This window comes from Camelus ferus, chromosome 17 (genome assembly GCF_009834535.1).
Source record: "Camelus ferus isolate YT-003-E chromosome 17, BCGSAC_Cfer_1.0, whole genome shotgun sequence".
Taxonomy (NCBI): Eukaryota; Metazoa; Chordata; class Mammalia; order Artiodactyla; family Camelidae; genus Camelus; species Camelus ferus.
This window is the reverse complement of record NC_045712.1, coordinates 14,477,110-14,489,136: the sequence shown is the minus strand read 5'-3', so window position 1 is coordinate 14,489,136 and position 12,027 is coordinate 14,477,110. Positions and strand designations below refer to the sequence as shown.

Sequence of the window (12,027 nt, the reverse complement as noted above, 5' to 3'; positions counted from 1 at the left end):
TTTTATTTACATCATTTGATACAAGGGGAAATACATCATTTTGACTCTGAGACACTCGCTTGAGATTTGTGATACCCTGAGAACAGTGAAAGGAGTGAACTTCCTAGAAGTCACGGTTCTGTTCGGGAGTTTGATTCCTCTTTGTAGCGCAGATGTGGTGGTGTGCCTTCAGTACGCTGCCACTGGAGGGGTACCTAAGATGATTTCTGTGGATGAGTATGGATGAATATTTAACTTTAATATTTAATTATCTTAATGTATGTCAGAAAAATAGTACACGCTTATCAAACCTATTGTTTTATAGGTATTATTGTTCTGGAAGCATCTCAGCTGTGGGTGGTACCCTGTTTCATGGTGGACTGTCTGAAAGTGGCCTGAGGGTAGTGTCACGTTGCCCTTGGTAGAGAGGCACTGCTTACTGGTGATCCAAGGGCTGGGGGACAGGAATTCTAACCATCCTGAAATCCTGTGTGAGAATTGTCATGTCTAAAACACCAGTGATAGCCCCATGAGAGACTGGTGAATATTAGATTAAGGAGGGAGGAGGTAACATTAGAGCTGATAATTTATGTGAAAGTGTTAAGTCAAAAATAGCATTATATGTGGCTTTGGTAAGAATGCTGAATATAATTTATAGTTGGTGGAAATTTGGAAAACACTAGTTGAGGACAAGTAGTAGCAGTGAGCGTTACTTAACAGACCATGGTATGTAGTGCCATGTGCCGGGCAGTGTTCTCAGCGCCGTGCAGATGTTAACTTATTCAGGCATGGTTAATGGTTCATGAGGCATTAGGCTAGTCTGAGGCAGGCTCTCAACTTTGGCTGCACAGTGGAATCACACAGAGGAACTTGGGCAAGTCAGATGCCCAGGCCACACCCCAGGCCAGTTAAGCCAGGATCTCTGAGGACTCAGGCGTCAGTATTTCTTTAGGCCTTTAGGTTATGCCAGTGTGTAGCCGAGGTTGAGAACCACTGGTCTGGGGCCATTTCAGAGGCATTCCTCTTCACAAGAACAGCTGTACCCATCAGGTGAGTGTCAGTCGAAGGCTTTCTCTGTGGCATGCTGTCCAGGGTCCGGTGACCAAGACGGGACACTCAACCATCCAAGGGCATCGGCAGAACTGGAAACAGATTTTTACAGTCCTGGCTGACAAGTGCTGATGCTTGGAAGGATATTCAGAGTGTTTTAGGATCACAGCAGAGAAAGAAACTAATGTTTTTTTAAAGAAAACCTCAGGTGCCAAATTTGGAAAATTATTAAACTTGTTATTTTGACTTTCCCTTCCTTACACACAACTTTCACATCTGGGGGGAAAAGGCAGCAGGCACTTATAAATCACTCTCAGTTTAGCCTTCCTGCCTTGGCTGTGGCCTTTGTGCGGGCTAGTTGGAGAATCTGAATTCTGTCTGTAGATGCCCATAATACACCTAATGTCCTTCCGGGAACAAGTCGTTGGAGCTTCACAGAGAGGCTGGTATTAAAAGGCCTTTGGAAATAAACCATTTTACATGAGGGTGATGGTCATTGATTCTAAAATGCTCAATTTTTTAAATTCTCAAGTAGCATCCATATTGTAATAAGTAAACATTGGATCACAAATATTTTAAAACTTAGAGTTAAGCAGACGGTTCATTTTAAAGTACAAGTTTACCTGAAGGCAGCTACTAAGCTACCAGCATAAAGTACTTAAGCAGATAAAGTTACTAAATAATTTACTTGTTTCCTATAGTAACATTCTTCAATAGCTCTCGATTTATTTAGTATGGATTCCCTTACTCTGAGAAAACCTGATTCTCCAGTGGATAGACTTACTTTCAGTTAAACCTGTGTAGTCTGCACCTAACCGTGAATTACTTCCTGGTTTATAAAAGAGGCGTAGCTGTTTGTGGTGTTTTTGTCTTGTGCCTTTGGCATCGTAGTGGTGTGACCCAGAGCTGTGCCATCTGTAGTCAAATGAGATATTAAGAAGGGGGTGGGGATGAGGTGATTCACAAGAAAATTTCATCACAGATTCTTAAGGAATGATAAGATAACCCTCGAAACATTCTTACGTGGTGTCATATGCTAGTGGGTAGTGACAAGAAGAAATTCTTACACATTTTGCTGTTTTGAAAACTGGAGAGGTACTGTGCTAAAAAGGAAGAAGGAATTCCGTGCATTGTCAATTAGCTGAGCTCTGCAGATGAATGACTAGTTTTCCCCTCTTTGACTGCAGGTTGGAGTCAGTGAGGCACGTTTCTGAAATGCAGAGCCCAGTATTCCCAGGTTTAGCGTGGCTGTTTAATTCCCTAATGGCTATCTGTGTGTGATAAACCTCTTAACGCTGAGGTGTTTCTTAAGCAGAAGGACCAGTTCCTAGAATCCAGAATAAGTCTGCAGGGCCTAGATAAGCCATTTCTGAACGCTGCTGAGTGTAAATATATTTTCACTTAGTGACACATGTTTGAACCTAAATGTGTTAATTTCAGGGGACCCTTCCAGGGTTCCATTGGAGACTTGCCTGAAACATGGTGTCTTTTTTTTTTCTTTTGTTTTCCTTTTCAGAAAGAAGACACAGCTCATCCAGCAAGCCGCCTTTGGCTGTTCCTCCCACGTCAGTGTTTTCCTTCTTCCCTTCTCTGTCCAGAAGCAAAGGGGGCAGTGGGAGCGGAGGCAGCCGCCCTTCCAGTGGAGGTGTCGTAGGCACATCGTCGTTCAGTTCCAAGTTGTTGAAATCGCCCAAAGAGAAACTGCAACTCAGGGGGAACAGGCCAATGCACCCCATTCAGCAAAACAGAGTCCCCCACGGTAGAATGTGAGTATGGCCGAGGGGTTCTTACAGCTCACCTGCCGGAAGTGAACCCTGTCCACAAGTAGCACCTGAGCGTGTCCGTGAATAATGTGAAAGAGAGCCCACTTTGGGGAAAGTGCAAATATATGTGGTTGCTTCTTTGTGTTTCCCTGTTACATGTTGGGAGACTTTACAGAGTCATAGTAGCCATAATAATAAGGTTAATACTTACGTATGGATCCGTTCTTGTGTGCCAGCTCTTGAAACTTCGTGCTCTCTGCGTGTTGTCATTTACATGTCGCAACAACCCTGTGACATAGGTGTTGTTGGTATCCCCATTGTCCACATAAGGAAAGGGGAGTGTAATACGATGGAAGAACTTTAGCCAAGGGGCCCTCGGGTCCAGCAGGCCGGGGTTCAAATCCCACCTCTGTTCCCTCCTGGCTGCGGGGCCTGGGACAAGGCCCGTTTCTCTCAGAGCCTAAGAACAGCAGCCGCTCTGCAGGGTGGTTGGGGGCAGTGGAAGTCATGTGCTCAAGTCCAGCGCCTGGCGTAGTGTGTTTCCCACAGGAGACGGTCAGTGACTGGATGCTGGTGCTTCTGCTGCTGTGGATAATAATAGGCATAGAAAAAAGGTGACGAGGTCCCCAGAAGCTGTTCTGGGACTTTCTGGGGCCTGCAAAGCAAATAGGGAAGCAGTGCTTCCTCCCCCCCGAGTCTCGGGTTCACATCAAAGCAGTGATGAGGGAAGACTGGAAGAAGTTCACACAGCCAGGCAAGGCCTTGGCGCGTCTCCACGGCGGAGCTGTTGGCTGGCAGGCTCCTGTGGTCACATGAGGGAGCAGCCGTGCCCTCCCCTAGAAACACATCTTGCCTCGTCACGGCATCCGTCCGCCTTGGTGGAGGGCGGCTTTTTCCTGGCCTGCCTCCCTGTCGGAGGGTTGTGCCACACGTCCCAGTCCCAAGGTCTGATAACCTGGTTAATCTCAGGGCCGCGGCCGGCACCTGCTCCTGCTCCCCGACCTTGCCAGCTGGGAGCGGCCACGGCGTCTTGCAGTGTCTCTGCCGCTGCCGGGCTGTTCCAGGTACAGCTGTTTGGTGCTGTTTGTCCTGGTTGCTAAGCCCCCCCCCCCCCCGCCGCCCCCGGCTCGTCTGTCAGAAGTGCAAGTACAGCGAGCTTGGCTTTCACTCCTGGAGCCGTCCGAGAGCCAGGGAAAGTGCCAGTACAGTGTGCAAGTCACTCGCCAGCTTAGCAGCTGTTAGAGCACTGACTCCACTGGCCAGAGTTTGTAAGACCGCATCAGTCCCGATTCTCCGTACTTGGAGCTGGGCTTCAGATGGGGGCCAGGCCAACATTTGCCACCCAAATGATAGTGTCAGTAAGATTCCAAGAAAAATCAGTTCTTGGTTAACAATGCGGATATTCAGGGCTCACCAGCTGAGTGCCAGGCACTTCGCTTCCAAGCTCCTATCCGAGGAGCCTTTTTCAGGGAGTGGAGAGTGATCCCTTCGCTGACGCATCATATGCTAATGAAGCATTGCTCTTCCTCCCAGACAGAGGTGGAGAGCCTTCGGCAGTTTGAGTTCTCCTAAGTTCTTAGTGACCCTCCTCGGAAATGTTCTCTACTTGCAGTTGTTCTTTTCTCTGCTCATTCAGTTTATTTTGATGGATCCGTTCTTAAAAATAAGTTCTCAAAGGATATCCTCTGAAGGTCCTGCGGTAGTAGTAATTTTGCTTCTTGCAGGAATTGGCACTGGGCAACAGGCTTAGATGTCCTGTAGGTTCATGTTTAAGATTTTTCTGGAATGATGGAAGACCAGGTAAATTTTCTGGTTCCGCTGGAGATTTTTGCTTCTCCAGAAGGGTTTATAGACTGAACAAAAGTGAGCCTCACTGAGCTTTCTGCATAGTTCTAACACATGTTCCTGAGGTACCTTTGGGAGCCAGCTCTGAGCAGTGTGCACAGGGTAGGCCCAGGCTCTGCCCTCGTCCCTCTGGCTCACCACTCAGCGGCGGCTGCCGGGGCACTCAGGTCTGGTGTTCTCACTTCCCCCTATGACAGCATGACACCCTCCGTCAAAGTGGAAAAGATCCTTCCGAAGATGGACGGCACACTACTGAAACCTGCGGTGGGGCCCGCCTGTCCTGCTACTGTGAGCTCCTCAGTCAAGCCTGGCCTTAACTGCCCCTCCATACCAAAGCCGCCCTTGCCTTCACCTGGGCAGGTTCTGAACGGCAAAGGGCTCCCTGCACCTCCCACTCTGGAAAAGAAGTCTGAAGATAATTCCAATAACAGGAAATTTTTAAATAAGAGATTATCAGGTAACTGCATAGTTCCTCCCTCAGTGTTGTCTCTCTGTGTTAAGTGGGCCTTCACAGGGGAGCAGATGAACTGGTACCTTTAAGTCCTCCTTTTAAAACTGACCCACTTCAGCTTTAGGAGGAAGTTCCCTGAGTAATGTTTTTGACCTCCTTGTTCTTGGTTTTAAAGTGCGTGAGTGCATGCGTGTGTGCATGCGTGCGTGTGTGTGTGATGTAAAAACAGCTTTGCAGTGGTGTCCTCCTGAACGGAGCAATGAGTAACGCTGACTTAAACAGTCTCTTCCCTGTCATCTGTGGCTGCAGTCCCACTCTCTCAGTGCCATCACAGCTCCTTTTCCACGCTCACACGTTACGTATTTTATATTTATTGATCATGCCGTAGATTTGATTCAAGTTATAATTTGTCTGAAATAGGAGAATCTCAGACTTCTCCTACTTTCTTATTTTCAAAGTAAGTGGAGTGTTTGGTGAACCCGTTGTAACGTCTGTGTGCTTTTGACAGAAAGAGAGTTTGATCCTGACATACACTGCGGGGTCATCGACCTCGACACCAAGAAGCCCTGCACCCGGTCTTTGACGTGCAAGGTAGGGGCTCCTGGGCCGAGTGGGGTGCTCTGCGAAGCAGGGGAATGTGGGGTGCAGAGCACTGCTCCCCAAGTCTCCCTCACTCCCAGGGGGTCTCACTGTTACAGCCAGGGGAATAGTGTTCTCTCCTAGTCAGTCTGTTACTTTCAAAGACTTGTAACATTTCTTTGAAGAAACTTAATATATAACTTTCTCCCCTTTACTGTGGTTTAAATTGTGCTGCCTTGAAACAAGTCCAGAAATCTCCTTTACATGCACGTGAATATTCTTTAAATGTTTGGGGTACTCTGTGCTTCTTAAACTTGGAGCTACTTAGAAAAACCTGTGACTTTGAGAAGGCTTTTTTTTAGTTAAAAAAAAAAATAGCAGGTAACAAGCAATCTAATATATGTATGACATAAGAAAATGTGATGGTTCCCCTTTCTGTCCTGAGTCTTCCTTTGAAATCCTTGAATACTAGAGAGAAGGTGGGAGATTTGTTATAAAATAAAGGTGGATATGTGGGTGGCTTCAGTAGACCCCCTACTTAAATGAGCATATATGCTTATGCCCCCCAGCAGCCTTCAGAAGAGTTCAAAAAGTGTTACGAGTCATTGCTTTGAGGTAATTTAAAAACCCTTCCTTGAGGGCAGGGTCTAGCTCAGCGGTAGAGCACATGCTTGGCATGCATGAGGTCCTGGGTTCAATCTCCAGTACCTTTGTCAAAATAAATAAATAAACTTCGTCAGCGCCCCCCCCCCCAAATAAAAGGCCTTTTGCTTGGAGGAGGAGGTAAAAATTAATGCTGTCCTCTAGAAACTCACAAAAATTTTAGTGTATCATTTGAAATTTTACCAAAGATTATGTTTGAATAAAGAATGTCAGGCCCCACTCCTCCCCGTAAACAGGGGAGGAATGTTAAAAATCTTCAAAAATAGGAAATATTTCTGAGTAGTTCTTACTTTAATTTAAATTTCTAATTTAACTTTAGTGTGTGGATTAGTCTTGCAACAGTGATTCTGAATCTTTGGATGAAATAGGTTGGTCAGGAGCACCTTTAAATATCTAATTTTTAAAAAATTATGGCTCCTCCTCCCAGCGGAAAGCATATTTATCCATACGTATTCTGAACTTGGCTTTTTTTTTTTTCTTCAGAGATTGATGGTTATCCTCACCCCAAGTCCACTCTTGAATCTCTAGGTTAAAAACTCCATGGGGCAAATTGCTTTGTTTTATGTAACATTCATTGGACACGTAGTGTGGTCGTGTTGTGTGACGGTAGCTGTTTGAGCTCTGTAGAATTCTGTCCCGTTGAGCTGCCCCTGAGGGAACTTGGGAACACGTGCTCCGTGTCGTGGTCCCACTGCCAACCTCTCTGTGCTCTCTTCCTGCCTCCCTGGCTCTCAGTAACACAGATGTCCCAGTATTACAATACCTGTGGTCAGTGAAGGATGCTTGCTTGACCCACAAGTCTCCTTTTCAATCATCTGTGAAGCGTGCTGGTGAGGCAGAAGCTTTATCAACTCAGAATCTGCAAGGAGGCTGACCAGCCTCTTTCCCAAACCTTCGCTGGCTTTAATGTGGATCCTGCATTTTTCTCCCATCTTCCTTTCCAAGTCATGTACGCTCTCCACGTGTCTGTTAAGGGTGTCATTACCGTCTGGAGCAGGGTGCAGAGCCTGTCTTTGCAATCATCTGTGTCTTCACCCAGGCACATCATGAGCCGAGCATGGCGCTGGTGGGAGTGCAGCGTCACGGCTGGCCTGCCCTGGCACAGCATGCCCTGACTTCCTTCCTGTGTCCCGTTTGTCACTGCTTCCCCCCTCCCTGCCTCCACTGTGGCCTGAATCTGTTAAGCTGTGGGGCTAAACATACTTGTGTCCAGCCGAGTGTCCCTCACGCCGCTGCCCAGCTCTCTCCTGCCTTAGACTCGGGACGTTGTCCGTCCTCTTCGCTGTCAGGGCATCTGCTGCTGCCTGCCACCCTCATTGTCGCTGCTTCGCTCCCTCATCCGTCCCGTGCTCTGTTCCGTGTCCCCTGTGTCTTCCATGCAGGTAGATTTGGGCTCAGGTAGCCTTGTCTGTTCAGTCATTGTGGAAACATTTACTGCCCACATCTGTGGGTGTGAGCCTCCTTCTGGGCCTCAGAGGATCCAGGTTTGAACAAAGTCAAGGCATGTCTCCTACCCTCTTGGGTGCTGACAGTCTGATGAAGGAGATGGAGATGAATTTGGTAATGACTCAGATAAATGTGAAAGTTAACACTGATAGGTAATAAAACGGCTATGAAATGACAGGTTTCATGAGGGGAACTGGGTCAGGGAAGGCTCCTTTGCCGTAGGAATACTGGGCTGAAATCCATGTGATTTATCCGGGCAGAGAAGGGTGGGAATGGGAGAGAAAACGTCCTGTGTGAAGGCTCTGTGATGGGGCAGATCAGACAGCCTAGGGTCTGAAAGGAAGGAGGGGGCACTTGGTGCCAGAGGAGCGGGGAGCCGGGAGCATGGGTGTGAGAGCGTGCAGGGCCGGGAAGCCTTCTTACAGCCAGTCTTTATCCTGGGGGGCTTGGCAGCCCCCATGGAATTCTGACGGCAGGCAGGGGCATCAGATTTGTGTTTGGAAATTTCTCCAGCTCTCAGTGGAAATCCTGTTAACTCTCAAACCAAGCCTGGAAAATATTGATTGTCTCTACCTACTTTCTTCTGTTGGTCTTGCTGTGCTAAGGACCAGGGGACATTCAGAGATGGGAAGAGGTGTCTGCATCATCTGTCTGGAGAGACAGGCAGGTGGACCATTGATGTTATGTATTTGTTCATTTAGCAAACATTGGAGAACCGTTATTTTTATATACTTTTTGTTGGAAGCGTTATGTTCCAACACCACTGAACAAACAGCACTGAACAAAACCAAGTTCCTTGTCTTCACTTAGATTTCTTTCTTGTTTATATATTACATATTAAAGAAAAGCAGGTAAAAATTCAAAGAGAAGCTAAACATATTTTTCTAACTGTCTATGCCAGGTTAGATTTTGGGTGGGCATAGCTTGCAGTGTGTCTGTTAGGGATGTGGGTTGTGACATTGAATTTCAAAAGGGCGTGAGAAACCTGTCTCCTCTTAAATCCCTCAGATTGTAGCAAACGTAAACGTGTAGCACCGTCCCTTTGTACACGGTGCAGGGCCATGAGCACGCAGAAGGTACCATTTGTAGTGGTATTGCCACCTGAAAGAGAGGAGGGATTGTGGAGGTGAATTCACTCCTATTCGGGAGGTATGATTTGGGGCCACTGTAGTTTGCATCTCCTTGCACTTTTTCTAGACTGAGGCCCTGGCAGTATGGAACGGTCAGCTTATTTGACTTGATCAGATTCTGCTAGGAACAGTCTTGGCCCTAAATGAGCCTTTAGGGAAAAACAAACAAACAGCATTTATCGAATGCATTTGGAGCATCGACTTCTTATAAGATGTGTGTCAACCATGTTAGGTTTATATCAGTTACCCTTTTAAGAAAAGCACTGCCAAAAAATTTGACCTTTTTCTCGAGTAATTTTGAATTTCTCAAGAATGTCACCGTTTTTTAATTGAAATTAGACAAGATCCTAAAATACCGTCTGTCCCATTTACTTGATTTCCACAGTGAGGGTCTGTTTATAGGGACTCACTCCGTTTGCGCCCCTTACTGTGGTCAGCCTGTCTTCTTTAGGCCTCGTGCTGTGTAAGTCCCCCTCCTCGGCCCCTAACTCTAGGATGAGTTGCACGGCTTTCCCTCTACATACGGCATTTTCGCTGGAATAAAGAGAAACAATTGTGTCTAAGTTTTACTCTCTAGTGGTTACTGAAGGAAGACTTTCTGATACATAGTTTATGGAGTAAGTGCTTCTTCCCTTTTAACGTTCAGAGCTCTAAACGGCCCAGGAAGGGATGTTCCTAGTGGAGCTGGTAAGAGCCCCCATCAATGAATTCTTCCTGCGGCACGAAACCTGGGGGCCTGTCGACTGTTAGCGTCACCTGCCTGCCCCTCAGTTACACACTGGAGGGGGCAAGGTTGACATTTCTTCCTTCTGGTGGAAATCACACCACCAACTTACACTTTTGGGGCCTGGAATATATGCTTCTAGCTAAGGAAAAAAAAAAAAAGATTATAAGAATTTTTAACTTATCAAATGCTACACAGCCTGTGATTATGCTAATGGTCCAGATTGCTGTTTTATTGGCATTGGTGTTTTTTGATGAGTGACAGGAAAACCTGTTACTGAGATTCCTCCATTTCTGGTTGCTGTTTTGGTCTATAGACACATTCCTTAACCCAGCGGAGGGCTGTCCAGGGTAGAAGAAAACGATTTGATGTGTTATTAGCCGAGCACAAAAACAAAACCAGGGAAAAGGAATCGATTCGCCATCCGGACTCTCAGCAACCAACACAGCTTCTCAGGGACCCGCATCCCGCCCCTCCTAGGACTTCGCAGGAGCCACACCCAAACTCTCACGGAGTGATTCCTTCTGAATCGAAGCCTTTCGTAGCTAGTAAACCTAAACCTCACACCCCCAGTCTTCCAAGGTAAGCCAAGTCCTCCAGCTCTGTCTCCCTCCTTCAGAGAACAGGCATGCAGATGTTGTAACACCCCAGAATATTAGGATGTCAGGGACCTCTATCGGGCTCGCTTTGGGAAGAGAAGATATTTTTCTAATTGGGCTTTATTTTAAGGAAAAAAAGAAAAATTTGTTCATCAGTAAGTTGTAACCGGGGCTCTTCATGGCCAAATGCAAGCAGCAGAGTGAAGGTAGAATTACCCGCTCCACCCCCGCTCAACGTGCTGCTGAGCAGGACGTCCCGTTGAGCAGGGCTGAAGCTCGGGTCCTGCCTGCAGGTTAGGAATGGGAACATTACACGTGGCTCTGGCAGCAGTTTCCCATCCATTTGTCTCGCTTCTTGCAAGATACAGCAGTTGGGGGTTCTTGCTGAGGACGGGCATCCAGCCTGAGTTTTTACAGCATCCATTTGTCAACATGTTTTTCCATTCATTCATTCAGGACTGTGGCCTAAGCCCGTGTTAGGCATTTTAGCTGTGTAGTCAGCAGTGGATCAGAGTGTGTTACCAAGAACTTAGACACACCCCCTTGGAGACAGTGATGGTGGGCAGAATATATATGTATGTGTGTGCTTGTATGTTTAACTAAGTTGAAGAAAGGGGCTTTGTACCCACTTACCAGAGAGAAGGGAAAGAGAAGGCATAGAGAATGAGGCTCTTGGGCAGCGAGGGCTTCTGTGAGGAATGTGCCAGCCCTTGGTTGCTGTGGCTTAATTAACCTTTTACACTCACATGTCTGATCTTTGAAATGATCTCATGAAGGGTAGAAGGGCCTCCCTCACGGAAACAGAGTGTGTGCCTGAGCCTCTCCCAGCACGAGCCCCCTGAGTTCTGAACAGTGCGTGGAGGAGCGATCAGAGGAGGCGCCAGATTGTGTCTAGCCCAGGCCCTCGATTCTTTAGCAAGTCCCCTTTCTTTAGCTGTCTTTTCATGAAAGTTTCTCCAGCCATAGAAAAGTAAGCTCAGTTCTGGAAACACCAGGCCTTTGTATCTGTTGGGAAAGCACACGACTTTCCTTAAGTAACAGGCTCTGGGTGCTCCACGTTCGGTGGGAACGCTGCCTTGTTTTATCACCGCCTGCCTCTCTCGGGTTGTTTTAGAGAACCTTACCGATCATCTCACCTGTTGCCTTAGTAACCCAACTCCAGGTGAAATGTGAAAAGGAATCAAAGAAAGAATTCTCTTAAATTCCACATATATGTCACCTTCTTTGGGGAGACTAGGAGGAGGACCAGGTGGCTCTGAAAAGCAATAGTTACAAGTTGGCTGTGGTTAGAGCTGGTAGACAGCCCCATTTGACATCGTGCACTGGGGAGAGAGGGTCCTTCACTCCCAGGCCCCTGATCAGTGTCTGTCTCCCCAGCGCTGGGGGTGGGGCCCCGCCCTCCCCTGGTGGCTTTGGATACATTGTTCTGACTTAAGGCAGCTGATTCCCAGATGTGTGATGTGATCTGATCTGTGCTGCCCTTTCTACTCACCAAAGGCCTCCAGGCTGCCCTGCTCAGCAAGGTGGGAGTGCCCCCATTGACCCTCCTCCAGTCCATGAATCTCCACACCCTCCCCTGCCTGCCACTGAGCCAGCTTCTCGGTTATCCAGTGAGGAGGGAGAAGGCGATGACAAAGAAGAGTCTGTTGAAAAACTGGACTGTCATTATTCAGGTCATCATCCTCAGCCAGCATCTGTAAGTTCCTCATCCACCCCCGTGCCCACCCTCCCCACGCAGCAGGGACAGGCCACTGCAGGGGGGCGCGCCAGGGACGGCGGCATGCCGGCGCGTCCCTGC

General features: G+C 47.6%; 1 protein-coding gene across 4 annotated transcripts in view; it reads left to right on the top strand.

Annotated features, from left to right (window-relative positions):
• The window catches only part of ATXN7 (ataxin 7), a 102,390-nt gene that overhangs the window by 63,817 nt on the left and 26,546 nt on the right, over window positions 1–12,027 (top strand). For all 4 annotated transcript variants that reach the window (XR_004312063.1, XR_004312064.1, XR_004312065.1 and 1 more), the window contains 5 exons: window positions 2,546–2,795; window positions 4,835–5,094; window positions 5,597–5,679; window positions 9,947–10,212; window positions 11,727–11,925. Coding sequence is in view for 1 of the 4 variants with exons in the window: in XM_032458136.1 (XP_032314027.1) it covers window positions 2,546–2,795; window positions 4,835–5,094; window positions 5,597–5,679; window positions 9,947–10,212; window positions 11,727–11,925 (1,058 nt within the window). In the remaining 3 variants the exon portion in view is untranslated. The remainder of the gene's footprint in view (window positions 1–2,545; window positions 2,796–4,834; window positions 5,095–5,596; window positions 5,680–9,946; window positions 10,213–11,726; window positions 11,926–12,027) is intronic.